The 27950-nt window shown below is 44.4% G+C and overlaps 1 protein-coding gene, 2 long non-coding RNA genes and 1 other non-coding gene across 6 annotated transcripts in view; 2 read left to right on the top strand and 2 right to left on the bottom strand.

Moving 5' to 3' along the window:
* Positions 1 to 17036, top strand: part of KIF1B (kinesin family member 1B) — a 132971-nt gene extending 115935 nt beyond the window's left edge. For both annotated transcript variants that reach the window (XM_045546169.1, XM_045546171.1), the window contains 11 exons: positions 896 to 1010; positions 2295 to 2428; positions 3307 to 3368; positions 5094 to 5239; positions 5408 to 5644; positions 7685 to 7756; positions 8836 to 8957; positions 10818 to 10967; positions 11335 to 11527; positions 11738 to 11856; positions 12675 to 17036. In XM_045546169.1, coding sequence (XP_045402125.1) covers positions 896 to 1010; positions 2295 to 2428; positions 3307 to 3368; positions 5094 to 5239; positions 5408 to 5644; positions 7685 to 7756; positions 8836 to 8957; positions 10818 to 10967; positions 11335 to 11527; positions 11738 to 11856; positions 12675 to 12717 — 1393 coding nt within the window. In that variant the 3' untranslated portion in view covers positions 12718 to 17036. The remainder of the gene's footprint in view (positions 1 to 895; positions 1011 to 2294; positions 2429 to 3306; positions 3369 to 5093; positions 5240 to 5407; positions 5645 to 7684; positions 7757 to 8835; positions 8958 to 10817; positions 10968 to 11334; positions 11528 to 11737; positions 11857 to 12674) is intronic.
* On the bottom strand, positions 3935 to 3993 carry LOC123636233. The gene has a single exon (XR_006734430.1). It is a non-coding gene; the product is annotated as a U7 small nuclear RNA (small nuclear RNA).
* Positions 17037 to 17390: 354 nt separating the features above from the next.
* LOC123634496 lies at positions 17391 to 19822 on the top strand. 2 transcript variants are annotated; one of them, XR_006733935.1, is made up of 3 exons: positions 17391 to 17512; positions 19060 to 19156; positions 19438 to 19822. It is a non-coding gene; the product is annotated as an uncharacterized LOC123634496 (long non-coding RNA). The 2 variants fall into 2 exon arrangements; XR_006733934.1 differs by having other exon boundaries at positions 19060 to 19168.
* LOC123634495 lies at positions 19465 to 27796 on the bottom strand. The gene is made up of 2 exons (XR_006733933.1): positions 27625 to 27796; positions 19465 to 20842 (listed from the first exon to the last, which is right to left on the bottom strand). It is a non-coding gene; the product is annotated as an uncharacterized LOC123634495 (long non-coding RNA).
* Positions 27797 to 27950: the final 154 nt, after the last annotated feature.

Below are 27950 nucleotides of genomic sequence, written 5' to 3'. Positions count from 1 at the left end.
ACTCTGTCTCAAAAAAAAAAAAAAGAACAAGTCTTTCTATATTCCAGTTTTTCTACCTATTTCCACCATTAATCCTCCCAGATATTTTGTGATGTTTCTTTCTGAGGCTCAGCAGCACTGGATTGTATGATGTTTTTAATATCTCTTTGAAGACTAAAACTTACAAATTACTGGATATTTGCTTCCTGCTATCATTAACTGACAGGATAACTTATCTAGGCTGTCCGTCTTCTTTCAGTTTCTGTCCATACTCACTTATCCTTCTCATCTTACTTGAATGACTTCACTATTTTTATGTTTATAGGCAGAGTCATGCTTATCAAAACAAGACAAAACAAAAACAGTTTGCCCAACTAAGTGCTCCTTATTGATGGATGGGGGCAAGAGGATGGGACCTAGCATTTCCTCCTAGGAGATAAGGGTCCCCCCGTTATTATATATATATTTTTTTTTTTTTGAGTGTCGCTTTGTTGCCTGGGCTAGAGTGAGTGCCGTGGCATCAGCCTAGCTCACAGCAACCTCAAACTCCTGGGCTTAAGCGATCCTACTGCCTCAGCCTCCCGAGTAGCTGGGACTACAGGCATGCGCCACCATGCCCGGCTGATTTTTTCTATATATATTTTTAGTAGTCCAGATAATTTCTTTCTATTTTTAGTAGAGACAGGGTCTCGCTCAGGCTGGTCTCGAACTCCTGACCTCAAGCGATCCACCCGCCTCAGCCTCCCAGAGTGCTAGGATTACAGGCGTGAGCCACCACGCCCGGCCTAGATTTTGATAAACTGCAAGTGTTGGGTGGTCGATGTAGTATTCTTTAGGATTACCGACAGTGATGGTACCTAGACTGAGGTAACTTCAGCTGCGTTTGGCTGACTCTCCCTTGTCTTTCTGACCTTAGGACCTTCTACCGCTTTGAGGCTGTATGGGATAGCTCTCTACATAACTCCCTTCTTCTGAACCGAGTGACACCCTATGGAGAAAAGATCTACATGACCTTGTCGGCCTACCTAGAGGTAAGGAGACTCAGAACTCTAGTTGCCGCAAACAGCCAGCCCTCAGCAGTGAGCAGGTTATAGCAGGAAATGGTCAGTGAAGATTTGACTTGCTTTGTCTTCTTTTTTCCGAACACATCCTTAAGATATTTATTTTATTATACTTTGTTGACTCTTGTGATTATATTAGGTTGTGTTGCTGGGCTCTATTTACTCAAAAAGTCACCTGACTTTTATTACAGCTTCAGATTTACTAGCCTAGCCACCATTCTTTGAAGACTGTATGATTTTTTTCTAATTTTTTGAGATGAGTCTCGCTCTGTTGCCCCAGGTAGAGTACTATGGCATTGTCAGAGCTCAGTGCAACCTCAAACTCCTGGGCTGAAGCAATCCTTGCCTCAGCCTCCCGAGTAGCTGAGACCACAGGTGCTTACCACCACACCCCGTAATTGTTTCTATTTTTGGTAGAGACAGGGTCTTGCTCTTGCTCAGGCTGGTCTCAAACTCCTGACCTCAAGTGATCCTCCCGCCTCGGCCTTGAAAAATGCATGATTTTGGCCGGGCGCAATGGCTCACGCCTGTAATCCTAGCACTCTGGGAGGCCGAGGCGGGTGGATCGCTCAAGGTCAGGAGTTCGAGACCAGCCTGAGCAAGAGTGAGACCCTGTCTCTACCAAAAATAGAAAGAAATGATTTGGACAGCTAAAAATCTATATAGAAGAAATTAGCCGGGCATGGTGGCACTTGCCTGTAGTCCCAGCTACTCGGGAGGCTGAGGCAGTAGGATCGCTTAAGCCCAGGAGTTTGAGGTTGCTGTGAGCTAGGCTGATGCCATGGTACTCACTCTAGCCCGGGCAACAAAGCGAGACTCTGTCTCAAAAAAAAAAAAAAAAAAAAAAAAAAAAGCATGATTTTTAGGGAAACTTCACCTCTTGTTTTTATAGTTCAGGACAGAACCTGGTGGTGGTTGACAGTCTAGATCCTAGAACCAGCCTATCTGAGTTCAAATCCCCGTGCTGCTACTCACTTCCCTATATATCCCTGGGCAAGTTCTCTGTGTTTCAGTTTCGTCATCTATTAAACAGGGGTAATGATAGCCTTTACCTCAGAGAAAAATAAATGCATCCATCTGTAAGGAATACCACCTAATGTTGCACATGTTATTCCTTGAGTTGCTGCTGAAATAATTGGTTGAGCTGAAATCTTCCAATCCCCACATCTAAGTCTAGCTTTGCTAACACGCACAGACTCCAGTCACAGATACTTTGCCTGCATTTAATCAGCGCTCACCCCTGTCTGCTTTCAGCTGGATCATTGTATCCAGCCAGCTGTCATCACCAAGGACGTGTGCATGGTCTTCTACTCCCGGGATGCCAAGATCACACCGCCACGCTCTCTGCGCAGCCTCTTTGGCAGTGGCTACTCAAAGTCACCAGACTCGTAAGTTTTTGAGACAAATTAGTTTCCAGTTTGTTTGCCCAGTACAACAGAATCAGCAGTCCTTAGTTATGCCCGGCTCACCATTTCACAGTTAGTTTACCATTTATAAACCATTTTCGTAACTGTTAGTTGGAGTGCAGTGACTTGCATGCAGGCATTTAATAAAATGTTGATAGAGGAATAAGTTAGTGAAGGAAAGAATATTAAATTGTGAATACTTCTAAAACAATTTTGCAAGGACTAAATGTTCTTTTAAATGTCATTATTATTTCTAACAGATTACCATTATTTTTAAGATGTGTTATGTATATTTAAGATACACAAAAATTTATTAAGAATAATACAGTGAATATCTGTATATCACCACCCAGCCTAAAATATAAAAGAAAATTTGGCTAATAAAATAGAAGGTTCAGTACCCCTTCTTACTCACAATCCCCAGAATTTATTGTTTTTCATTTCATTCTAGTCAGATTTTTTTTTTTCCCTCATCTCTTCTCTCTTATGGTTAGAAAAGACAAATTTTTCTCCTGTGGCTGGTGTTTATAAAAAACTAAAAAAAAAAAGAAAAGACAAATTTTTAGTTTTCCCATTTGAATTATAACTTTTCTAGTTTATCATTCTATTTTATTCATCCTATTGAAATAGCAGTATTTAATATATTGAAATGAAAGTAGACTCCTTCTAGCAAAAGATATATAACTTAAGTTCAAAATAGGAAAAGACAGTAACTATTAATAATAAGAAATGTCTGTAATTATATTTGAGAGTAGGTAGCATTCACTATGGAAGAGACAGTATTTTAAGTAGGGAGAATTGAGAGTTTCCTGTTTGAGGGCTGTAAGAGATTAAGCAATTGTTTTCTTCTCTTCAAATAGCAATCGAGTCACTGGCATTTATGAACTCAGCTTGTGCAAAATGGCAGACACAGGTAGTCCAGGTAAGCTCTTGTGGATAAGGGAAGTGATAGTTATCTTTGCATATGTTTTGAGCATATTACATAAAAAAAACTGGAGAGGGTACCCATGTAGACTAGTTATAAAATCTTTTAGAAACCATGTGTTTTTATAAACTAGTTTGGTGGTGATGGTGGTAAGAGTTACCTTTTTTAGATTTGCAATTATTTGATTTATGATGTACAATATGGTTATAAAAATTATGTCAAACAATGTTGTTGCTGGGCAGTGAAATATTATAAAAAATTCAAGTGAATAATAATAGAATGAATTTGGTTTAGAAAACTTCATAACCATTTCCCTCCCTACCTTAGCCCAAAGATAGCTTGGCAGTATAACTTTACAGATGTAGTCAAACTACTAATTTGAATTTCCTGTACTCTAGAAAGACAAATTATTAAGTCAGATTTGTTCTGTGTCCTTTTTGATGTGTTTTTAGACTGCTACTGTTGTCTAGCTAGATGTGCTTAAGCAGCACTTAGCATTTCTATGTTTGTAAACAGAAACATGGACAAAAATTAGGGGTTTTCTTGGGCGGGGTGGTGTGTGGAGAGTTCTGGTGAAAACCAAAAAATCTACTAGACAAATTCTAAAAGAGCTGTAACACTAAAAGTTTTCTAAGGTTTTCTAAAAGCATTTGATTAGTGTGAGTTTGAGTTATTTTAGAGAACATATATGGAAGAGAAGTCAGGGCCCACAAGTGAGATTCAGATAGATAAAGATTTTGAGTATAGACCTAAGATCCCAATAGCAGCAAATTATAGTGTCAAGATAGCTCCTTGAAGAATTTTTAAAATTAACATAAATTCATTATTTATTTATAAAACCAATATAACATTAAAGAAATAAATTGGAAATGATGAGAGCTAAAGCCATCTGTCATCTACCATCCTCTGAACTACTAAATGTGTATGTGTGTGTGTAGTCCCGTCCTACTTTTTTCATATGGGTGTATTTTTATGTATTTGGAATCATAGTATACAGACTATTAAATAGCTCTATATTTTCACTTAACATAATTGCTTTAGTATTTTCTCAAGTTGCATTTCCATCTTCGTAATTATTAAAGAATTAAATACTCAGTTTTTTAAAAAAGTTCAGAGAGTTGCTTTGGGGGAAAGGCATGAATTTTTATTAATAAACAAAATCCAATGTATCTTGTGCCCAAACTGTCTTAGTTTGCTATGTATAAGAATTATTAATTTGGCCAGATGTGGTGGTGCACGCCTGTAGTCCCAGCTACTTGGGAGGCTGAGGACGGAGAATTGCTTGAGCCCAGGAGTTTGAGGCTGTAGTGCAATATGATTGCACCTGAGACTAGCCACTGCACTACAGCCTGGGCAATGCAGTAAGACTTCATCTGTTTTGTTTGTTTTGTTTTGTTTTGTTTGAGATAGAGTCTTGCTCTGTTGCCCAGGGTAGAGTGCAGTGGCATCATCATAGCTCACTGTAACCTCCAACCATGCCCAGCTAATTTTTCTATTTTTAGTAGAGATGGGGTCTCGCTCTTGTTCAGGCTGGTCTCAAACTCCTGACCTCACATTATCCTCCCGCCTTGGCCTCCCAGAGTGCTGGGATTACAGCTGTGAGCTACTGTGCCTAGCCGAGACCTTCTCTCTTTAAAAAAAAAAAAAAAAAAAAAATTATTCATTTTGACTTGAAATTGAATTTTTCTCTGAAGCAACAAGAATTGTTTCCTCTTGTCTTAGGCATGCAGAGGAGGAGAAGAAAAGTCTTAGATACATCAGTGGCATATGTGCGGGGAGAGGAGAACTTAGCAGGCTGGCGACCCCGAGGAGACAGCCTTATCCTGGAGCACCAGTGGGAGCTGGAGAAGCTAGAGCTCCTACACGAGGTATCCAAAGTCAGGAGATGCTCAAATGCAAGACCTCTTGGGCAAGATTCCCAAAGCATCAATCTTATTCCCACCTTCTCTATATGACCGTGGTTTTTTAGTTTTCTGTCATGATTAAGATCTTCATGAGCTTTGTGTTTGCTGAGACGATGGTGTTGATCTTCTCAGGTGGAGAAAACCCGCCACTTCCTGCTACTGCGTGAGAGACTTGGTGACAGCATCCCCAAATCCCTGAGTGACTCGTCCCCCAGCCTCAGCAGTGGGACCCTCAGCACCTCCACCAGTATCTCCTCTCAGATCTCAACCACCACCTTTGAAAGTGCTGTCACACCTAGCGAGAGCAGTGGGTATGACTCAACAGACATCGAAAGCCTGGTGGATCGAGAGAAAGAGCTGGCTACCAAGGTTTGAATCCCCTCCTCTTTGCTGAGCCATTTCCCAACATGAGGCTCTGTCAGCTAGCCTCTCAGTTTATTTGTTTTCAACACCTATGTTTGAGGGCCTGTGTTTCAAGGCTTGTGCTAACACTGTGAATACAAAAATAAGACTCTGTTCCTACCCTTAACAAGCTTACGGACTAGTGAGGTCAAGCAAATAATAGAGGTGTGTGTCTTGGATCCTGTGGGAGCCAGAAGAGAGGCCTCCAAAGGAGGGGCTCTCTAGCTGGCCTTGGAGGGATGCGTGGGAGGAGCCAGCGGCATCCTGCATGGGCGGCCTTGGGGAATTCACATGGGGGCCAGACAGGAGATGGAGGAAGGCCTTGTGCACTGCACTCAAGAGTTAGAGTTGACCTGGGAGTGATGCAGAAATACTTTAAGCATCTGTGTTTTAGAAAGATTCCTCTGGCAATAGTAAAGAGAATAGATTGGTGGTGAAGAAATAGGCTGAGGAAGGGAGAGCTCTTTATCACAGCAGTCTGGTGAGAAATGATAAAGACTTTTTTTTTTTTGAGACAAAGTCTTGCTCTGTTGCCCAGGCTAGAGTGCCGTGACGTTAGTCTAGCTCACAGCAACCTCAAACTCTCCTGGGCTCAAGCGATCCTTCTGCCTCAGCCTCCCAAGTAGCTGGGACTACAGGCATGCGCCACCATGCCCAGCTAATTTTTTCTATATATTTTTAGCTGTCCAGATTATTTCTATCTATTTTTAGTAGAGACGGGGTCTCGCTCTTGCTCATGCTGGTCTGAAACTCCTGACCTTGAGCGATCCTCCCACCTCGGCCTCCCAGAGTGTTAGGATTGCAGGCATAAGCCTCTGCGCCCAGCCAATAAAGACTTTTTAAAGAAGGCAGAGGTGTGTGGGATGAAGAGAAAGGAGAATCTGACCAGGTATAGCAAGAGAAGGCAGAGAGCTTGTTCAGGGTGACTCCCAGGTATATAGTTACAGTCAGCGGGCTGAAAAGAAAATATAAAAATGGGATGTTTTAATAATTGAATGGTCTTTTAGTTTATTTAGGAAAATATGTCTCTCCAGAAGTCTCCATACCATTTAGCACCAGAGTGAATTGAGAATTATATGGGTGGCCAGGCGTGGTGTCGTATAACTGTAGTCCCAGCTACTCAGAGACAGAGGCGAGAGGATCTCTTGTGCCTAGGAGTTCAAGTCCAGCCTGGGCAACTTAGCAAAAGCCTGTCTCTTAAAAAAAAAAGAAAAAATGAATGAATTAAAGGAATGCTATTGCATTTTTAGGTACTTCTAAACTATGATATTGGTAGTAATTCACTTTTGTAGTCTTGAGAATGACTTTTTTGGTCCACTTGTTTTATTAATATTATCTTTATTAGACATATGCTGAACTTTCCTCACTATATACTTAGTTATGGGCAACATTTGAGTTCCACTGTGGGTTTTAGGCATGTTATTTCCCCTCCTGTCTTGCATCCAAGGCTTCGTTTAGCCATTGGGAAAAAATGTTTTTTATGTTTACTGGTTTATTACAAAGGATGGTACAAAGGATATAGACATGCAGCCAGGTGGAAGGGATGCATAGGGCATGGGAGAAGAGATGTGGCACTTCCATGCCCTCCCCAGCCTCGCTACTCTCCAGAAACATCAGTGTGTTCAGCTATCCAGAAACTCCTAGCCATTGAAATTTCATGTTCAACCTACACTGCTGTCATTTTTTTTTTTTTTTTTTCCTGAGACAGCGTCTCACTCTGTTGCCCGGGATAGAGTGCAGTGGCATGACCATAACTCACTGCGACCTCAAACTTCTGGGCTCAAGTGATCCTCCTGCCTCAGCCTCCTGAGTAGCTGGGCCTACAGGCATGCACCACCTCACCCAGCGAATTTTTCTGTTTTTTGTAGAGATGGGATCTCGCTCTTGCTCAGGCTGGTCTTGAACTCTTGATCTCAAGCCATCCTCCCAGCTCTGCCTCCCAGAGTGCTAGGATTACAGGCATGAGCCACCGAGCCCAGCCTTTACACTTCTTTTTCTCTTCTCTAGTGCCTGCAACTTCTCACCCACACTTTCAACAGAGAATTCAGCCAGGTGCACGGCAGCATCAGTGACTGTAAGGTGAGTGTGTTGAAGCCATAATTTTTACTCAGCGTGTTGGTGATTTTCACAGCAGCCCAGATATGCTGCTTTTAGGAAACAACACGCTGCTTTTAGGTGGCTTAAGATGGGCATAGCTTTGTATTTAAAGATTTATGACATACTGCTCTGGTATTTATTCTGATTTTTCAGAGTCAGAAAACTGGCTTCTGAAGGTAAAAGTATTCCTCTGTGTCTCTTAGAGTGATTATCACATAAGGAAATATTTTGGCTTTTCTCTGAATCCCTTGGAGAAGAATATTCTATAGGGAGGTGGTATGTTATTCTGTGACAGGGCAAAGGAAGTCCTAAGGTTCTTGGTGGCATAGAGTTTTGTTACCTTCAAAAAAGAGTCGGGTGGACACATCAGAGAACTTCTGTCATTCACTTGATTCTAGTCAGCTTGACCTTAAACACACCCAGCTCCTTCCTGCCTTGGGGTCGCTTCACACTTGCTGCTCCTTTGCCTGGAATATCCTCCATCCAGACAGTCCTGTGGTTGGCTCCCTTATTTCTTTCATTTTTCTGCTCAAACAGTGACTCCTTGGAGTGAACTTTCTTGACCTCCTGATACAAAGCTGGCAGCTCTCAGACTTTCTACCCGCCCCGCCCCCTTCACTGCTTTATTTTGTGCTACAGCACTTATTACTTTTGAGTGGTTAATTGTCTACTCTAAGCTCCAGGAGGGCAGGGCCTCTGTTGTATTCTTAGAACAATGCCTGTCTCATGGTGAGTGCTTGGCGCACATATGTAAGGCTGTTTAATTAATGCAGGAGGGAAGCAGCAATATAAAAAGCCAGCCTTGCCTCTTGCATAAATGTTTTGATTCCTCATGTGGCACACAGGACATATAATATTTATAGCCTTGTTTCCTTTATTTTTTTAAATTTTTCTTTTATTTACTTATTGACAGATAATAACTGTATATATAGGCTTGTTTTCTTGAATGACCTTCTACAGCAGGAGATCTGTGAAAGTGAGACACTGGTCATCAAAGCTCCCTATTGCAAAAGCAGCTTTTTTCAGCTGAATCTCATTAGCTGTGTTCTGTTTGCTTCCAGTTGTCTGATATCTCTCCAATTGGACGGGACCCCTCTGAGTCCAGTTTCAGCAGTGCTACCCTCACTCCCTCCTCCACCTGCCCCTCTCTGGTAGACGCTAGGAGCAACTCTCTGGATCAAAAGTAAGTATAATACCCAGATTTCACTGAGAGAAGTTAATTTAAAAACTAAGGAAAAAGTCAACCTTCCATAACTGAATTAAGAAAATGTGGTATATATGTACCATGAAGTACTACTCATACATAAAAAGGAATGAAATAATGTCTTTTGCAGCAATTTGGGTGGAACTAGAGACCATGGTCCTAAGTGAAGTATCTCAGGAATGGAAAAACAAGCACCACACATTCTCACTAATAATTGGGAGCTAATCAAAAGGCATACATGGGCACACAGAGATGTAAAGGTCATTGGAAACCAAGGGGTGGGGAGGAGAGGGGGTAAAAACTTACATATTGGGTACAATGAACACTATTCAGGTGATGGGAACACTAAAAGCCCCAAGTTAAGCATTATAAAAGATATCCATGTAACAAAACATTTATACCCCCTTCATATTTTGAAATTTAAAAAAAAGAAGGAGAAAAAAAAGTCAACCTTCCTCTAACTCAGTGGTTCTTGACTGAGGGCAGCACTGTCCCCTCAGGCAGCAGTCAGAAATGTGCGGGAGCCTTTTGTGGGTATCACAGTGACTGCAGAGATGCTCTTGCTGTCCCTCACCATTGCATTTGCATTAGCGAGTTGATTCCTCTTCTTCTTAATCCCTTTCTGCTCATTTTGTCCTCCATTCCTACCCCTGCTTGTCTCCCCAATCATAGTGCCAGACATAGGAAGTCCCATAGTGGGAAAATATTTGGAAACTACTTGGGTAAAAATATTTTGATGCTATACCAAAATATATAGGTAAGAAAAATAAAGAACAATTTAGCCTAGAGTCCCTGGTTCATCACCCTAATCACTTCTCTGCAATGTACCCTCAAACTCCTGTGCACCTCCATTCCTTACAGTCACCTGTCGAAACCTACCTGGTTATCACCCACCTGTCTGTATTAGTGTACCACACTGACAGAGGTGACAATGGCTGAGAAAATAACACAACCAGGTAATTTCATTAAAGTTAGGATGCCGTCCACTATAAGAGAATATTTGATGTGCCACTAAGAGAGAAAAAGCACTGCCAACTGAATTCGACATGCCGTCAATTGTAAGAGGCCTCCCAATTTAAGAAATGGTAAAGTACAAAAATTGGGCTTTTTAGAATCAGTGAGATATAGTTAATTTGGCTAACCTGCTCTAGAAAGATACTCAACAATGCAGAGCATAGGAATTTCTTTCTTACACTGTGGTCCTGTGGACTGGTCTGGGTCGGTGGCCTGGGCTAGTGGTCCAGCTCTGCGCGGCGTAGCCTTTCAGGAGCCCAGGTTCTCCCGTTTGTTTGCTTTCTCCACCATTCCCTGAGGCACGGGCCTGACTTTAGTGTGCATCTGCATCCCCTGGGAGGCTTGTTGGAGCACAGATGGCTAAACCCCACCCAGAGTTGCTTGTTCTTTAGGTCTGGGTTGGAGTCTGAGAATTTGAATCTCTAACAATTTCCTACATGAAGCTGCTGCTGCTAGTCAGGGACCACACTTTGGGAGCCATTGCCCTAGGTGTGACCATGGGGCTAAAAGGAAACATATAAGGAATAGAGTTCATATTTCAGATACTTCTGTTCAGAGGGCTTTAAAATAGGAAGAAGGACTACATGATTCGATGGTCATAGTGATCAATTTCCCTTTGTAACTTTTGAAGGATGACACCAGTGGAGTTCAGCATTAACTTTTTGACACCATCTTGTCTTCTTAGCTGAGCTCTCTGAAACTGAAGTTTGCAGCTGATGTTCAGGGAGTGGCATTGTGTTTCTCTTGGTGAGATGCTGTACACAGCATGCCTTGACCTTGACTGAAACTCCTTACCCCTTTCTTCCTAACCTCTCTGTTTTAAAGGACCCCAGAAGCCAATTCCCAGGCCTCTAGTCCTTGCACAGAATTTGAGCAGTTTCAGATTGTCCCAGCTATGGAAACGCCCTATTTGGCCCGAGCAGGAAAAAATGAATTTCTCAATCTTGTTCCAGATATTGAAGAAATTAGACCAGGGTGAGTAGTATATTGACCAGGGATGCTGGGTATAAAAAACAAATCAGCCAGATGAATTTACTTGTTGCTCCTCTTTGTGTGTTCTAAATCGTAGTCTAATGCAAATTGAGTCTGGGCTGAAAGAGCTGGGCTGAGTTTCTGCTCCAGTCATTGCATCTCCACGCGGGCATAGCATGTTGCCGTGGCACCTTTCTGCTCTCTTGCTATAGCACTTGGCAGAGAAGATTCTAGGACAAATAGATCACTTGCTTGCTTTGTTGAATCTGGGTACTTGCCCTGGGCGAGATGTATTCGGATGGTCCTCAGCTCATGATCATTTTCTTTTTGTAAGAAACTAACTTCTCTTCTTTCATACTTCCCTTTTTAGCTCAGTGGTCTCTAAGAAAGGATACCTGCATTTCAAGGAGCCACTTTCCAGCAACTGGGCTAAACATTTTGTCGTGGTCCGCCGCCCTTACGTCTTCATCTATAACAGTGACAAAGACCCAGTGGAGCGTGGGATCATTAACCTGTCCACAGCACAGGTGGAGTACAGCGAGGACCAGCAGGCCATGGTGAAGGTCAGTCTGCTTTGTGTCGGCGTGTCATTGCCACACATGCCCTTCCCTCTTGAGTTTCCAGCTCCCTGTTGTGTGTCTTGGAGTCTCTCCTTCCTGTCTGGTTTCCTTGAACTTTCAGTATGAAGTGCAGTATGCCTTGTGAATAAGGCAAGGAAGTCCCCATCGCTCAGTCTCTGTAGTAATTTTCTCGTCTACTTGTGTTTCTTTCAGACACCTAACACTTTTGCTGTGTGTACCAAGCACCGTGGGGTCCTTTTGCAGGCTCTCAATGACAAAGACATGAATGACTGGTTGTATGCTTTCAACCCGCTTCTTGCTGGCACGATACGGTAAGAAGTTGTTTTGTGTTTCTTTTTTTTTTTTCTTTTTTTGAGACAGAGTCTCATTCTATTGCCGAGGCTAGAGTGCCGTGGTGTCAGCCTAGCTCACAGCAACCTCAAACTCCTGGGCTCAAGCGATCCTCCTGCCTCAGCCTCCTGAGTAGCTGGGACTACAGGCATGTCCACCATGCCCAGCTAATTTTTTCTATATATATATTTTAGTTGTCCAGGTAATTTCTTTCTATTTTTAGTAGAGACAGGGTCTCGCTCTTGCTGAGGCTGGTCTTGAACTCCTGACGTTGAGCGATCCTACCTCCTTGGCCTCCCAGAGTGCTAGGATTACAGGCGTGAGCCACCACGCCCAGCCTGTTTTGTGTTTCTTTTCTCTTCTTGGCTGTTAGCCCCGGAGATATCAGCATTAATAAAAAAAGAAGTATTGTTCTAAAGAAGTTTAAAATAGAGGAAGGATAAGAATGTAGTGTGTTTGTGGGGTGGTAATACGGCCTCTGTTTCTCATAAGATACCATCTTGTGTCCTGAACCACTAAGGAGACTCTAGTCACATTTGTGCTGAGTAATCTCCTTCTCTGTCTTTTTGTTCTCAAGAGGTCTGCAGACGGGGTCTGGGGGACCAACATTCAGCTCGGTGATCCAGCCTCAGATTCTAGAAGGGGCTGTGTCACAGGGTCACGGCGTAAGGAGCCCAGGAACCTGGGCCTGCGGTGCCAAACAGGAGGCAGTTGCAGGAGGGAGCCTCAGAGGGAAAGACGGTGAGGAGAGCACCCGGATCCCGTTTTCTAATCCTGCTTCTCTGTTTGTCCCCCATAGGTCAAAACTCTCCCGAAGATGCCCAAGCCAGCCGAAATACTAAGGGACTCTGCCCTCACTCACCTTTGAGAGAGAAAGAAAGTGTTACATCTCATTTCTCTTTGTGATTCTTTACGGTGACTCTTGTCTGTAACCCGTGGCTAACTGCTTCCCCCTGTCCGGCACTTTTCTAGCCCCCCTGTTCCCCATCTCCATTGCTCTGTACTCTTTTCTTTTCTTCTGTGCTGAGAATCTTCTTAGTAGCATGTGACCTAACAAAAGGAAAAAAGATTAAAAAAAAACACCACACACAGACACAAAAAACCCTGAGGGGATCTAGTGAATCTCCAAATTATATTTTGGTGTATTTTGGCTTCCTTTTGTATGACAGGTCTCCATACCGACCACCTCTGATGTTTGTGCTGCTGTCTTTGGATACCTTTTTCTGTTTTTCAAGACAACATAATGCTTTTTTTTCTCTTCTCTGTTTGTGATATCACTTTAATTTTTCTTGGGTGGCTTAGAGACTAAGGAGGAGATATCTGGCCTTCTTAGAACCTGAGAAGGAAAACTTAATCTTTTCTTCCATTCTGTTTCTTTTTGCCATGGCTAATCCCTGCATTTCCATTCAGGGAAAAGGTTGTGGTAAGCTTAGAAATGGGACAGTTATATTCTCTGAGTCAAAATCGGGGCTTATTCAGAGTACAGTTATGGAACATTCATTTACTGGAAGAGAGAAGAGAGGACTTTTCAGCAGGTCTGGGGCAGTAGCTGCTGTAGACCCTTTGAGAAGGGAAGAGCCACAGATACAGCCAGTGGATGTCAGGGACCACGGGATTTGGCCCACTGCCTGGCAGTGGGCCGTGAAGGTGGCCGCCAGTCAGCTGCTCATAGTCCTCACAGCAGAATTTCTGAAAACGGTTGGTTTTTTCTGTGTTGGGAAGGAGGCTCTTCTTAGAAGTTCCTCAGTCCTGTTCTTGGCATTAGTGGTGACGGTACAGTTTGGAATTGGTGCAATGTCATACACAAATATTCCACAAGGGGGGAGCGTTTCACTTTCTGGTGATAAACTTGCTGGTCATTCTCATAATTAAGACAGTGCTGAGTAGTGACCTTGTGATTATTGTAGCTCCCTTTGATCAAAGAATTGTAGCTTTCAATTATAAACTTGGAGGTCCCCCTCTGAATCAATCCAGTGGTTGTTTTCAGTGATGCTTGTCAAATCGAAAATGCTTTCAATGATGCTTATCTTCCTGTACTCAGAAGTAAGCAAACATGGCAGGCTTTGCTCTCTGGATCCCAGGATGAAAACCAACCTCCTACCATCACCCCAGACAAAACAAAAGATCCCAGGGTGGGGGGCAAGGAAAAGCGTTGCCTGCGCGCTGCTGCGTCTTCTCCTTTGGTGCAGTCTCCTCTCCACCCAGGCCAGGAAGACCACCCGGCAACAGGGTCTCCTTTCCTCCGACAGACCAGGGCCGTCTGGCTTCCAGAGACCATCACAGAAGATAACTCTTTCTCTTTCAGCGACCAGTAAGTTTTACAGGATGACACGGGGAACAGAGCGCCTTCAGGTGACTTCAGTTGCTTGGCCAGTTGACTTGGGGTTGTTTTTCACCTTCTCTCCTTCCCTTGCTCAGACCCCTCTGTTTCGCCTACGCTCGGGCGCTCAGGAGAGTATCTGCTCGCCCCCACTGTGCGAGGCCTTGAGGGTTCTTGGCCTTGAGGTCGCCAGCTCTCAGGTGACCGGCAGCGGCTTAGTTTCCACTCCCGCAGCGCGGGCCAGGGGCTCGTGCCCCTCGGCAGAGTAGCTGCCCGGGGGAGGCGTCGGCACCCAGATCCTTGTTTCCGACTTTCTGGCCGGGCTGCTCTGAAGAACCGTCTCTGGCCTTGCCCGGTAGAACTGCCTCGCAAAGACGCGGCAAAACGGATCATGGAGAGCTGAACAAAGGAAGGGGTTGAAATGACAGACAGTGTCCTCGTCTGCGAAGGGATCCATAAAAACTCTGTGGTGGATTTTTTTAAACTTTCTTCCTGACTCTAATGTTATTTGTTTTCTGTGTGGTATGTGAGGTTTTTGATGTAGGTGGACATTTCCTCATCGTCTAATGGACACAAGATGCCCTTCTAGTGTACATTCAAATCCAGCAGGGTCTGTCAGCGCCTTGAGATGGCTTGCTGGACTGGAATTAAATCTAATTTCAGGGAAATGAAGATGGAATTTGAAGGTCATTTGTAAAATGAAATCACTGATGTTGCTGCTGTTATGACGTGTGACAGAGGACCCATGTCTGTGACGGGGCGGGGGAGAAGCCTGAGGGAGAGTGAGATCACACGATACACTGAAATGACTTTTGTTTTTCTTCTAACACAAACACACCTGGTTTGGAAAGTCTTTGCTTTGGAAGTGTCAGACATGAGAACAAGCCACCTGGACTGTCAGTTCATTACATGCCCAGATAAGAAGTTCTTGTTAGGAAGCGTGAGGAAGCAGGTCGTGTCCTCTGGGGGCTCGGGCAGCTCGGTGCAGGCAGCCCTGTCGCTTCTCCGGCACCTTGGGGATGGATGTTCCCTTTCCACAGGGCCATCCCCACTTAGAAGATCTAAAAAGAGAGGATTTGCGGCAGGAACTATTTATGAGGCTTTAGCTGTAGCTATAGTGGTGGGAAAGTTAAGAAATCTAACCGTTAAGGAAACCACCTTTTAAGGTGGCTTTTTATTTATTTTTCTTAAAGCACTTCGTTAAACAAGCGAAGAATAAAAAAGGCAAGAAAAAAATATTCGCAAATTAAGAGAAATGAGTGCTGATTAAAGCTAATTATCTCCTCCTTCCCTCACTCCCTCATCTACCTTTCTCCTGCCAAAGCCAAATACAGCCTCACAGCCAGCCCCAGCCGGTGCTCGCACCTCGTGTACCTGTGCCCGGGAGTCGGGGAGCTCTCGGCCGACCGTGCGGGCCTGCCAGCCCGTGCACGTGCCCAGGAGCACGGGGCCTCCGAACTGCAGCACGCTGCTCCAGCGTGGCGAAGGCAAGGGAAAATGAAATGAGTTTCCCAAACTAAGAAACCACTATTATTTGATATATTTTTTCCTTCAGACACATAGAACTTATATAACTACTCATATTTTTGATGAAATTTTCAGCCTGTTTGAGATGAAAAAATAGATCATTGTGAAGGTCTTTGGCAACTAAACACAAGATGGCTTTTCTTGGCACATATTTCAAAGCAAAGACTTTGTTTCCTGCTGCTTGTTGTCTAGTTTACAGGGATATTTAATTGTGTAAGGTTATGTATATAGCTGTACTGAACCGCACAGTGGGCTGGAAGGGAAGGTGCGCTCTGGTGCGTGTGCCCGTCGGTACTCCTGCATGTCCCCCGTGCTGTGTTCCGCTCGGGTTCTGATGGACAGGATCGGGGCTTATTTGTTTGACTTGGGTCCTTGAGTTTTCCTTTTGGTTCCCGTTTTAAAATGTGATTATTAACCTGCTTCTTAAGAAGAAAAGACTAATTCTGCTGCTCTCAGAAGGTTTGCTGAATGTGTTTAAGTAGGACTCTAACTTGTGTGCACTACAACTGTCCACGTGCCCGGTGAGACACCCAAGTGTGTGGGCCAGACCATGACTGTATGTAGCAGGAATGTAGTAATTGGTGCATCCTTAATAAACTGAAATATCAGCTGAGAGATTATTTGCTGTTGTTGTTCAAAAGGCCATTTATGAAATTAGTATTTGAGCCCCTTAAAATCTTAAAGCCTCCAGTCATTTAATGGAAGAAATTAGAGTTGATACAAAATTCATGTTAAAAACTCACAGCCAAAGGGCTGTGCTCAGATGGAAAGTCTGAGCTGAGATTGGTCTCTTGCCAAATCCTGGCTGTTGTGTGTTGTTTTTCATGTCTTTGAGTTAATTTTTTTCATGCTGCGTATTTTGGCATCAGTTCACCTGAGGAATCCATTGGCCTTCTGGTGTTTAAGGCATCGTCTTAGACTTTGTGGCTCTAAAGTACTTGTCTGTTGAGATTCCAAGTCTCTTGTCACCATCCTTGCACACTACAACAAAACCCATGATGCATAAGTGGCCTTTTTGAACCAAGACTTTGCAAACTGATCTCTCCCCAGTGAAGGAGTTGAGCACATTAGCAACAATGTACATTATTAATTTTGGATTTTCATTTTCATGTTTTATTTTGTAAATACATCTGATGTTTGGAGCTTGAGTATACAGAATGTAAATATAGTTCTTGTATTTGTACTAATTCTGATTCTTTTGCTGTATAGCCTTAGATGTGCAATGCAGACATTATCTAACTGTGTATGGTAACCTTGCATCACGGAACTATTAGTGAACGAGGTGACAATAATAAAGGTACAACCAGTGCATCAGAAGGCTCTTGATGTGCGGTTTATTCTTGCACCCTTTGAAAGGTAATCACACAAATATTTCTTTTCCTGACTGGCAAAGATAATACCTTTCTCAAACCAAAAGTCATGGTGCCATCGCTTACATGTTCCTTGCTCACATTCAAAACAGTGGTTTTTAATATGAAGAAAGCTAATGTAGTACTGTTTCTCTGAAAGTACTTTTCTCCCAAATATGTAAGTGGCTGTTGTAGCTGGAAAATTTGTCTTTTTTCTCCTGAAGCCTCTCTTTGTATACCTACCAATGATTCTGTAGTGTTGTGTTTTGGGGGGAGGAAGGGGGTTGGGTAATGGGGATTTGAGAATTTCAGTGTGTCAGCTTAACGAGCCCCCATTGTGAGCAGAGCATGATCAGCAACCACTGTCCTGGGTATTCGGGGAGAAACAAGAACGGAGGCAGAAGCAGCACTCAGGCGGAAAGCAGTGACTTGTTCAACAAGGTATTTGATGCCCGCCTGTGCCTGGTGTGCCTTCTGGGTGCTGATGACAGCAGCACACAGAGCAAGCCCATGCACTCGTGGCCCTCCCATCCAGTGGGGAAGACATTGGTCAAACAAAGTTATAACTTCCTAGTGGTTAAGTATTACAGAAGAGCATAAAGCTCAATAAGAGATTAGAGAGGGAAATGGGAAGGAAGTGTCTGTTTAGATCATGTGGTCAGGGAAGGCCTCTCTTAGGTGACATTTGCAGACTCCTGAATTAGAGGACGGGGTAAGCCGTGCCAGTCAATCCCGGGGTAAAGAGGTCTCCAAGTAGAGAAGTTAAGCCCTCAGTGTGCTCAGTAGATTCCAGAAATAGTACGGATGCTGGTGTGAGTCGGTAAGGGGGAGAGCAATAGAAAACGTCAGAAAGTAGCCAGGGACCAGGTGATTCAGAGCTGAGGTGAGGATTTTGAATTTTTTCAGAGTGAAATGGGAAGCCACGGGAGGCTTTTGAGCAGGAGTCACAGGGTGTATTTGTGTCTTTCTTTTCTTTGTATTTCTCTTCTTCCTTTCTTCCCTTCTCTCCTTCTTTCCTTCCTTCCTTTTTCTTTTTCTCAGGGTCTCACTGTCACTCAGGCTAGACTGCAGTGGCGTCATCATAGCTCACAGCAACCTCAAACTCCTGGGCTCAAGCGATCCTCGTGCCTCAGCCTCCCAAGTAGCTGGGACTACAGACACATGCCCAGCTAATTTTTCTATTTTTTGTAGAGACCGGGGTCTTGCTGTGTTTCCCAGGCTGTTCCTGGCCTCAAGTGATCCTCCCTCCTTAGCCCTGCAAAGTGCTGGGATTATAGGAGTGAGCCACAGCACCTGGCCCAGAATAGTCTTTTAAAAACACAGATAAGCTAGGTGCCGTGGCTCACACCTATAATTCCAGCACTTTGGGAGGTTGAGGCCAGAGGATCACTGGAGGCCAGGAGTTCAAGACCAGCCTGGGCAAAATAGTAGAACCCCGTCTCTACAAAAAAGTGAAAAAAAAATTAGCCAGGCATGGAGGTGTGTGCCTGTAGTCCCAGCTACTCAGGAGGCTAAGGAGGTAGGACCTCTTGAGTCCAAGAGTTCGATGCTATAGTGAGCTATGACTGCACCACTGCACTCCAGCCTGGGCGACATGAGATCCTGTCCCTTAAAAAAAAAAAACAAACAAAAAAACCCTTCTTTCTGTTGAGTGGAAAACAGGCTGTGTGTTCAGGCAGGGACAAGAGTGGGAAAAGGGGACAAAATAGGAGTTTGTTATCCCAATATCCAGGGTAGATGCTGGTGGCTTAGACCAAGGTAGGAGTGGTGAGCAGTATTGGTGGGGAAAAATGGTCAGATTCAGGGTACAGTTTGAAGTTAGTACTAAATAACACAGTTTGCTGAGAGACTGCGTGCAGAGTCGGAGGGAAACGAAAGGGACATGTGCCCGAGTGGAAGGAACAGTGTTGCAGTTTCCTGAGGTGAAGACCATTGGTTTAAGGACAGCTGAGGGTAGCGCTGAATAATTTGATTTTGGTCATGTTCAGTTTCAGATGCCAGCATTCCTGCTGCAACGTGTAGTCAGTGAAGCAGTTGGATAAACTAACTGGATTCCAGGAGAGTGGTTGGGACATAGAAGCCCAGGTGGGTACCCTGGTGAGTGCGTGTAGCTGGCAAAGAAAGAGCCAAGGACTGAGGTCAGGGAGAGAGAACAGTCCAGCCAAGAGGAAAAGGAGTGGCCTGTGGAGGGACAGTGATACTTGGCAACCAGGTTAAGGCAGTGCTGAAGCTGCAGGAGGCCACTGCTGTGTCCCGTGTGGCTGATGGCTTAAAATAAGGACTGAACAGGGACCACAGGGTTGGCAACTGGAAGATGTAGAAGTTTGAGGGAGCCAGTGAATATCATCGTTCTCCCTCAATTTCAGACCAACGAAGAAAGAATAAGACAGATGAGAGAACAAAACATCACCTTTATTACTGATAAAACTGCTGAGAATGTGGCTCACACCTGTAGGCAACTGGATTTTCCGACGTTGGACTCAGAGGTTTGAAGCAGTGCGTCTTGAACTTTGATGTGCACCACAACCACCTGGGGGTCACACTAACATGCAGATTGCCCAGGTCTGGGCTGGGGCCTGAGAGTCTGCATTTCTAACAAGCTTCCAGGTGACGTCAGTGCTGCCATTGTGGGGGCCACTCTTTGAGGAGCAGAATTATAGAGGGACACCATGAAGGTAGCAGAGTTCTAAGAGAGCTGGGAAGCGGCTGGCCGACGCATGCCTAGGGGCTCCCTCCAGACTCTCCTTCCAGACTCGAGGTTCTGGCAGTGGAGCTCACGTCCCATGGAAGGAGGCTCCAGGCATGCCCGTGCCCCAGCACAGTCACTGAAGAGCGGAGCATTTTCTTGAGTGGTGCCCAAGAAAGCCTCACTGGAGTAGGTTCAGGGGGGAGTGAGGGGAGAGGAAGGTGAAAGAAACAGTGAGTACAGCCAGTTCTTTTGGAGATTTTTACTGTTAAGGGGAGAAGAAAAACTGGGTAACTGGAAGGGGATATGGGGCTAAGGAGAGGTTTTGTGTTTTTTTTTTAAGAAAAGGAACTAGCACAGCATGTTTGTGTGCTAGTTGGAATGAATGAACTGAAGATGGCCAGAGTTGCCGGTGTGGCCGGCGGGGCTGGAATCCAAGGCATGGTGGAGAGGTGCATCCTGGAGGCACCGAGGAGCAGCCCGGTTCACCCACAGCCCAGGGGCTGCGGACAGACAGCGTAGCCACAGGAGCACGTGCAAGGTTCTGCGGATCACTAATATTTTCTCGGTTGGACTCTGGTCTTAAAAGTTACGTTAGTTCTAGGTGTCACATCAGGCCACGTCTTCCTTAAACTCTGCTGGACTTCCCATTTAAACCGGATGATCATCCCTGACTCCGTGCTTATAAAGCTGGCTGTGCTCTACAACTAGACCTCATCCAGGATCAAGCAGGAGTGGGCCCTCACCAGGATCTCTCTCTGTGAGTCCCCATGTCTCTCGAAAAGCCAATAGTCCAGTGGTCCCATGGAAACGTGCACACGTTTAGTGCGCTGCTTTTCTCTCTGATCTTTTTTGTGATTCCACTTTTGGTGGAATGGAGAGATATCCTACTTTCCCTTAGGAACCACTCGTCTCTGTACAGCCCTTTTTAGCTGTCCTGAGAACGTCACGTGTGTGCTCCTCTGGCTTTTCAATGTATGGTCTCTGGCTTTTTTCAAAATTGTTCTTTCTGCTACTTGGGAGGCAGAGGTGGGGAAGATCACTTGAGCCCAAGAGTTTGAAGCCAGCTTCAGCAACACAGACCCCTTAAAAAAGAAAGAAAGAAAAAAAAAGAATGAAAATGTTTTTAAAAATTGCTTTTTCTACCTAGCATGCATTCAGGCCATTTGAGTTCAGTTACAGGAATTACACAGGAGGGAGGGCCAGAGCTGGGACTTTCAAATCTGCCCCTACTAGTCTGCTGCTTACACATTCTCTTATGTAAGTCAAGCAAAGGATTCTGCCCTAGAAGTTTGCATAGAGGGCTGTTTTTGTAGAACTTGTGCCCATGCTTTGATTTGGGATTTGAGGAGTTAGGGCAAGCCAGAAAGTTCTTAAGGTGAATAGTAATGTGGGTTGACTTTCCTAAGCATTATAAGCCAAGCATTTGAGGATTTTATAAAAGCTTAAAGGTCAGCATCATGCTCTAGCTCTAGCACCTAGCTGTACTCTGCTCTTCCCTGTCCCTAGGGGGAAAGGGGTGGAACTTGCCTTTCTCCCAGCCCTGTTCTGTTTGCTGCAGTTTTCCACCAGTCCTGGGAAGCAATCTTTTTTGCTTCAACATAGAAACGGAAAGTCTGTGTAGCATGTAACATTAAAAAAAGGGAAAAAAATGAGATATCTAAATATGTTTATATAAAATGATGCTCATTCAGTGGAATTAATAATTTGGCTACATCTGGATGCGTAGTCACTTTGACTCAGCACAAATTCTCCCTGGCTAAATCTCAGACCAGAGCAATCAATCTGTTCCTGCAGCAGTTTGACTGCAGGCTTTCCTAGTAACTGAGCAAGAGAAAAAGGAAGTAGTTAAAACAAAGTTGAAAGGTGTGCCTGTCCCAGGGTTCTTCTTGAGGGAGCCAGTGTGTAAAGTGCTCCCTGTAAAATTTCTACAAGTGCTGTTTGCTTTTAACACCAGTCATCGAAAGTTAATTTCAATTCCGCTCTCCATTTGAAGTCAACTAAACATCTCTGATACACACATACACCCAGTTTCACTGGGAAGACAGTCCCTGTGAGTTTGCAAGATTATGTCCTGCTAATCCTATTATGACAGTGCTGGGCTTGGCCTAGTAGACGGGTTAAAGTTCAGTTCTGCCACTAACTAGCTGGGAAAGTCAACTTCCTTGAGCTGAGTTTCTTTGTCACATCAGGTAATATTAATTATGGCATATTAAAATTGTAGAGTGAGTTGAATTTTGAGGAGCCATAAAAAGATTGTAGAGCATTAGCCAGGCACAGGGGCCTGCACCTATAGTCCCAGCTACTTGGGAGGATTGCTTGAGGCCAGCAGTTCAAGACCAGCCTGGGAGACGTAGCCAGACCCCATCTCTACAAAAAATAAAAAATTGTAGAGCAGTCTTAATCTCTTTATCTGCCGTGAGGCTGAGATGCCACATGCAGCCGGTGGAAGAGAAATGCCAGCAGAGGCAGCACCCCTGGAGACTCAAGAGGAAGGCCTCAGCTGCAGAGCAAAGGACAATGACAGTGCCATAGAGGGACTGCAGCTGGCTGTTGTAATGTGAAGAGACGAGGGAATACTCTCTGTAAAAAAATAAAAAAGCATAAAATTGGAAAAAATTATAAAAAGCATTTCTAAGCCTTGGAAAATTGCCCAATGGCAGACAAATTAAGAAGCATTTATTCTTTAAAAAAACTGCTAGAGCTTTAGGTAGGAGCGGCGGGAGTCTGCAGCCCTCTCTTCCTGGGACTGCTCTCATCCACTGCGCCTCCCACACTGTCTCCTTGGTAACGTGGACTTACAGGACAGGGTTGGGGGGCCAACCGGTCAGTTGATTGTGTCTGTGTGAGAGAGCTGGGGGAGGGGGGAGACCTGCACTTTTTTATCAGCCGAAAGTGGCAAATTTGGTGAGAAATGAATGGGAAAAACCCACAGCTTGCTAGTCTGAGGTCTCAGGCAAGTAGCGGACCACCTAGAAATTCAACAGGGAGACTCTGGCAATGGGAGCGCACAGAAGGACGAGCCTCAGTACATCCCTGGCCGACCGGGGAACTGCGCACATGCTCAGGTGATACTCCAGGAAGCCCCGTAGAAATTAAAAGCCAAAGGAGACTTAAGAACGAAGTGAGTTGTGAATGTACTTCCCAACCCACACACAGGACAGCCAAGGTGTCTGAGCGCACGGAGACACAAGGCATCCCTCAAAAAATCAAGCTAAAATCCTAAGGCTAAAAAATCCGAACAAAGTATCCCAACATATGTGAAATGGGAGTTCCAGAAGGAGAGAAAATAAGGCAGAAAAAAAACTATTTTAAAACTTCCTAAATGTATCAAAAGACATAATTTATAAATTTAACTCTATGAACCCCTGATAGGATAACCACAAAGAGATCTATTCCTAGACAAATCACAGTTAAACTGCTGACAACCAATTCAAAGAGACAGTTTTAAAAACAAAGAGAAAAACCTGTACAGAATGACAGTATGATCAGTGGTTGACTACGTATCAGAAACAGGAGAGGCCAAAGCTATTGAAATGAGATATTCAAAATACTAAAAGGAAAAACCCAAAAACTATCACCCAAGAATTTTATATCCAGCAAAGCCATCCTTCAAAAATGAAGGTGAAATACATTCTCAGATTAAAAAAAAAAAAAAGAATTATTGCTAGCAGAGCCACCCCAAAAAGAAATACTAAAGGAAGTCCTTCCCGCTAAAAGAATACCAGACAATAGCTTGACGTCACCAGAAGGAATGAAGAGCACTGGAATGATAACACAACTAAATATAAAACACTTCATAGTAACAGTTTTTCTACTTTCTTAATTTTTTTTAAAAAAAAGATTGTTTAACCTAGTTAAAACACATTGTTGAGTTTATGACATATAAAGATACATATCACATAGCAGAGGAGGAGCAAGGAAATGCAGCCACAGTGAAGTTACTATATTGTACCAGAATTGTCAATAGTAAGCTGAAATACATTATAATAAGTTAAAGATACATATTGCAATCCCTTAGACAACCACTAAGAAAACAACTCAAAAAGATACAGCTAAAGAAGAAAAATTCAACCTTGGGATTAAAATGATACAAACATACAAGAAAAGGTAACACAAAAGCAGCAGCAAAAGGGAAAAAAATGAACAAAAAAGACATGAAACATATACAAAACAAATATCAAAATGGCATCCATATAGTCAATGATAACAGCTATCTATCTATCTATCTATCTATATATATATATATATTTTTTTTTTTTAAGACAGAGTCTCCTTCTGTTGCCAGGGCTAGAGTGCAGTGGCATCATCATAGCTCACTGCAACCTCCAACTCCTGGGCTCAAGCTATCCTCCTCCCTCAGCCTCCCAAGTAGCTGGGACTAGAGGTGTGCATCACCATGCCCAGCTAATTTTTTTTTTTTTTTGGTATTTTTCATAGAGTTGGGGTCTTGCTATGTTGCCCAGGCTGGTCTTGAATTCCTGGGCTCAAGTGATCTTCCCACTTCAGCCTCCCAAAGAGCCAGGATTACAGGTATGAGCCACCACACCTGGCCTTTGTGTACATTTAATTCAACAGACTTTAAGACGAGAAATACTAGAAATAGAGAAACATTTCATGGTAAGGGGTCAATATATCAGGAAGATATAACCATTATAAATGCATATGCAGCTATCATCAGTCTCAAATATATGAAGCCAAACTTATAGAATTGAAAGGAGAAATAGTTTAAAATTCATGATAAAAACTCTCAACATATTAGGAATAGAGAGAAATTCCCTAAAATCATACTTAATGGTGAAATGCTTTTCCTGTAAGATCAGGAACAAGGCAAATATATATCTTTTCACCACATCAACATTGTACTGGAGGTTGTAGTCAGAGCAGTAGGCAAGGAAAAGGCATACAGATTGGAACAGAAGAAGTAACACTTTATTCATAGATAACATGGCTGCAGATGACAAGGTCTCAGGAGACAAGGTCAATATACAAAAATTATGTTTCTACTAAAGCTGGAATTTTAAAAAAAATTTTATATATATCAATAATGAACAACCTGGGCTGGGCATGGTGTCTCACACCTGTAATCCTAGCCTCTGGGAGGCTGAGGTGGGACGATCACTAGAGGTCAGGAGTTCAAGACCAGCCTGAGCAAGAACGAGACCCCTGGTTTCTATCTTTTGTATGGAAAGGACTCTGAAAGAAGAGACATAAATCATAGTGGAAAAACGGGACTGAATCAAGACACTTCTAGACTTCCTTATGAAACACTCTGGAGAAAAAAGCAGATCAACTTTGCAGCTTCCTGTAGTGCTTCTGAGTGGTTTCCATAGTTCAAGCTCAGCTGGTGATACTGGTCCGTTACTTGAATTGTTTGCTATAGAAAAAAATTCCTATTTACAATGACATGCCCATGAATATGGCAGTAGCTGTATCTGTTGTCCTGATCCGAACACAGACCATCCCAGGCATCTTATCCTCTCCCCTGTAGTCATTACCTCTGATCTACATTCCTCTGGGAACAGGGTGCCCCAGCATGTCCCATTACGAATACTTTTTTGTCTTCCCAGGGCATGCCAGTACAACATCTGGGAACATGGGCCACAGCCTGAGTTCAGGTCCAAGGGTTGACAATTAGACTTAGCCAGGGTGGAGAAATGGCCCTTTCTCTGCTGGGTCCCTAGCCCAGGTGACAAATTTTGCTTTGAAAGACAAGCTCAGCCGACTTTTCTTCACAATATACAACAGTATAAGACAAAGACTCATCTCTGACTTCTTCCTCTAGTCCCACTATATTCCAGAGACAATGAATTACTTTTGGTTCCGGAAGGCCTGAGTTGCTGCTTTACCTGCCCTTCCCCTGGCTGAATCCTACCAGCTCACAGTCTTAGCTTACAGGAGGCTATCCTATTTCCCCAGGTGGATTTAGGTGCCGCCTCCGTGTGCCCTTAACACAATGCTTGTCAACGCCTCAAACTCCTGGGCTCAAGCCATCCTCCTGCCTTAGCCTCCTGAGTAGCTGGGACTACAGGTGCGCATCACCATGCCCAGCTAATTTTTTCAATTTTAGTAGAGATGGGGTCTCACTCTTGCTCAGGCTGGTCTCAGAACTCCTGAACTCAAGTGATCCTCCTGCCTTGGCCTCTCAGAGTGCTAGGATCACAGGCATGAGCCACCGCACCCGGCCTGTGTTTTAATCCAGATTTATGGACAGAAAAAGGAAGGTAAGGTGCAGAAAATGGAAATGAGGTACAGAAACAGCTGGGCTGGTGACAGCTGGGTGATTGTCTTATTTGAACAGGGTTTGAACAGTTGGTTGCCTCTGATTGACAGAAACTCGGTGATTGGGACAAGAGTAGGTTACAGTTCACTATGTATGAAGAAACCTTTAGGCCCAACTTCAAATATGTAAAGAAGCAGCTTTAGGCTAAACCTAATTTAACACCAGCAAGGCCCGTCTGTCCAGATTCTTCTTGACCTCAGTGTAGCATTCCTTGCTCCCAGGCATAGGGCATGGCCAGCTCTGGAATCATTCAGGGCCTTATGACCTACTATCAGACGAGGTAGATCAGAAAGTGTCTTTATGGCCAGCTCCTACACAGAAAGGTGGAAGCTGCTGTCCTATTTCTAGTTTCTAGACCCACCTAGGGCCGCCTTCGGGGAGAAAGGAGAGCAGAAGGCTGAAGGGCAGGAGAAAGTCAGCGACTCTGCTTCTAAGGCCCTTCCAACGTCCTTCAGCTCTAAGTACTCAGCATGTCACAGCACCATACTTCGGGGTATCATTTCTGAGCCCTAACAGAGAGATCTTGGAGAGCACCTAATTGGTCCCCAGAGGGGCAGTTCTAAGGTTCGCTCTTCATGTGACTCAGCGAGTCTTCACTGGCTCCCTGATCCCCAGTTTCCTTAGCTCTAAAATATGAGTGGGGTGATCAGTGGTTCTCAAACTTACTGGTCTCAGAATCCCTTCATACTCTTAGAAGGTACTGAGAACCCACAGAGCATTTGTTTATGTTTAGTTATATGAGTATTTATCTTTTTAAAAACTAAAACTGAGACACTTTTCAAAAACAATTTCTCAAAACAAAAAGCAGTTCAGTAAGATTAGTATTGCTTGACAATTTTGCAAATCTCTTTAATGCCTGGCTTAGGACAGCTGGATTCGCCTATCTGCCCTGCATTTAGTCTGGTCCATCCCACATGTCACGTAGCCTCTGCAAAACTGGAAGGGGTTCAAATCCCATGATCTTCAAGCCTGGATCAAAAGACTCAAGTCCTGGACAGGCATGGTGGCTCATGCCTGTGATCCTAGCACTCTGGGAGGCCGGGGTGGGAGGATTGCTTGAGGCCAGCCTGAATAACATCCCAAGCTCCCGTCTCTACAAAAAATAGAAAAATTAGCCAGGTGTGCTGGTGCGCACTTATAGTCCCAGCTACTCGGGAGGCTGAGGCAGGAGGATCGCTTGAGCCCAGGGGTTGGAGGTTGTAGTGAGCCATGATCACGCCAGTGCAACCTACCCAGGGCAGAGAGAGACCCTCAGGAAGGAAAAAAAAGACTAAACCTGGCCCCATCACACTCCAACAAATAAATTTATTGCCTGCTCTCTCTGCGCCTCAGTTCCCTCACCTGCAGAAGGGGTACACATTTCCCACAGGGTCGTTGTGAGGATCAGCATTTCCTGGTCCCCATCCCATGTGCACACATGGGGGGAGGAACAAACCTGGTCCCCTCCCTGGAGTTTAGGGACAGGACGCGCACTCCCCACGGTGCACGGCAGTGGTGGGAGGAAGGAGCGATGGACACTTTTGCAAACGGCATCCAAGTGCCCGGTAAAGTGTAAAATGTAAAGTGCGGCCCAACGTGAGTTACCGTCGTTACAGCTGCGCCAAGCGAAGGGCTTGCAGGACCCTGGTACTTCCGCGGCAAGGGCGCAGTTCCCTCGAGCTCCTCCTTCGCCTGGAGCCGCGGCGTAGAGCTCCGTGCGCGGGCGGGGTGACAAGGGCCCGGTGACAAGCTCCTCCTTCCTCGTTCCCGCAGAAGAGATCCGGGCCTCCTCAGGGGCGGTGTCATCGATGTGTTCAGCGCTCTACTGATCCTGCACCGGGAGTAGGCGGGCCCGTTCGCCCTCAGGTGGTTTAACAGGCGCCAGAGAGAACCAATGGGGTTGCTGTATAGTTCCGCCCCTTCGTTCCGAT

This window comes from Lemur catta, chromosome 3, assembly GCF_020740605.2.
Source record: "Lemur catta isolate mLemCat1 chromosome 3, mLemCat1.pri, whole genome shotgun sequence".
Classification (NCBI taxonomy): domain Eukaryota; kingdom Metazoa; phylum Chordata; class Mammalia; order Primates; family Lemuridae; genus Lemur; species Lemur catta.
This window is presented reverse-complemented; position numbering and strand designations above follow the sequence as displayed.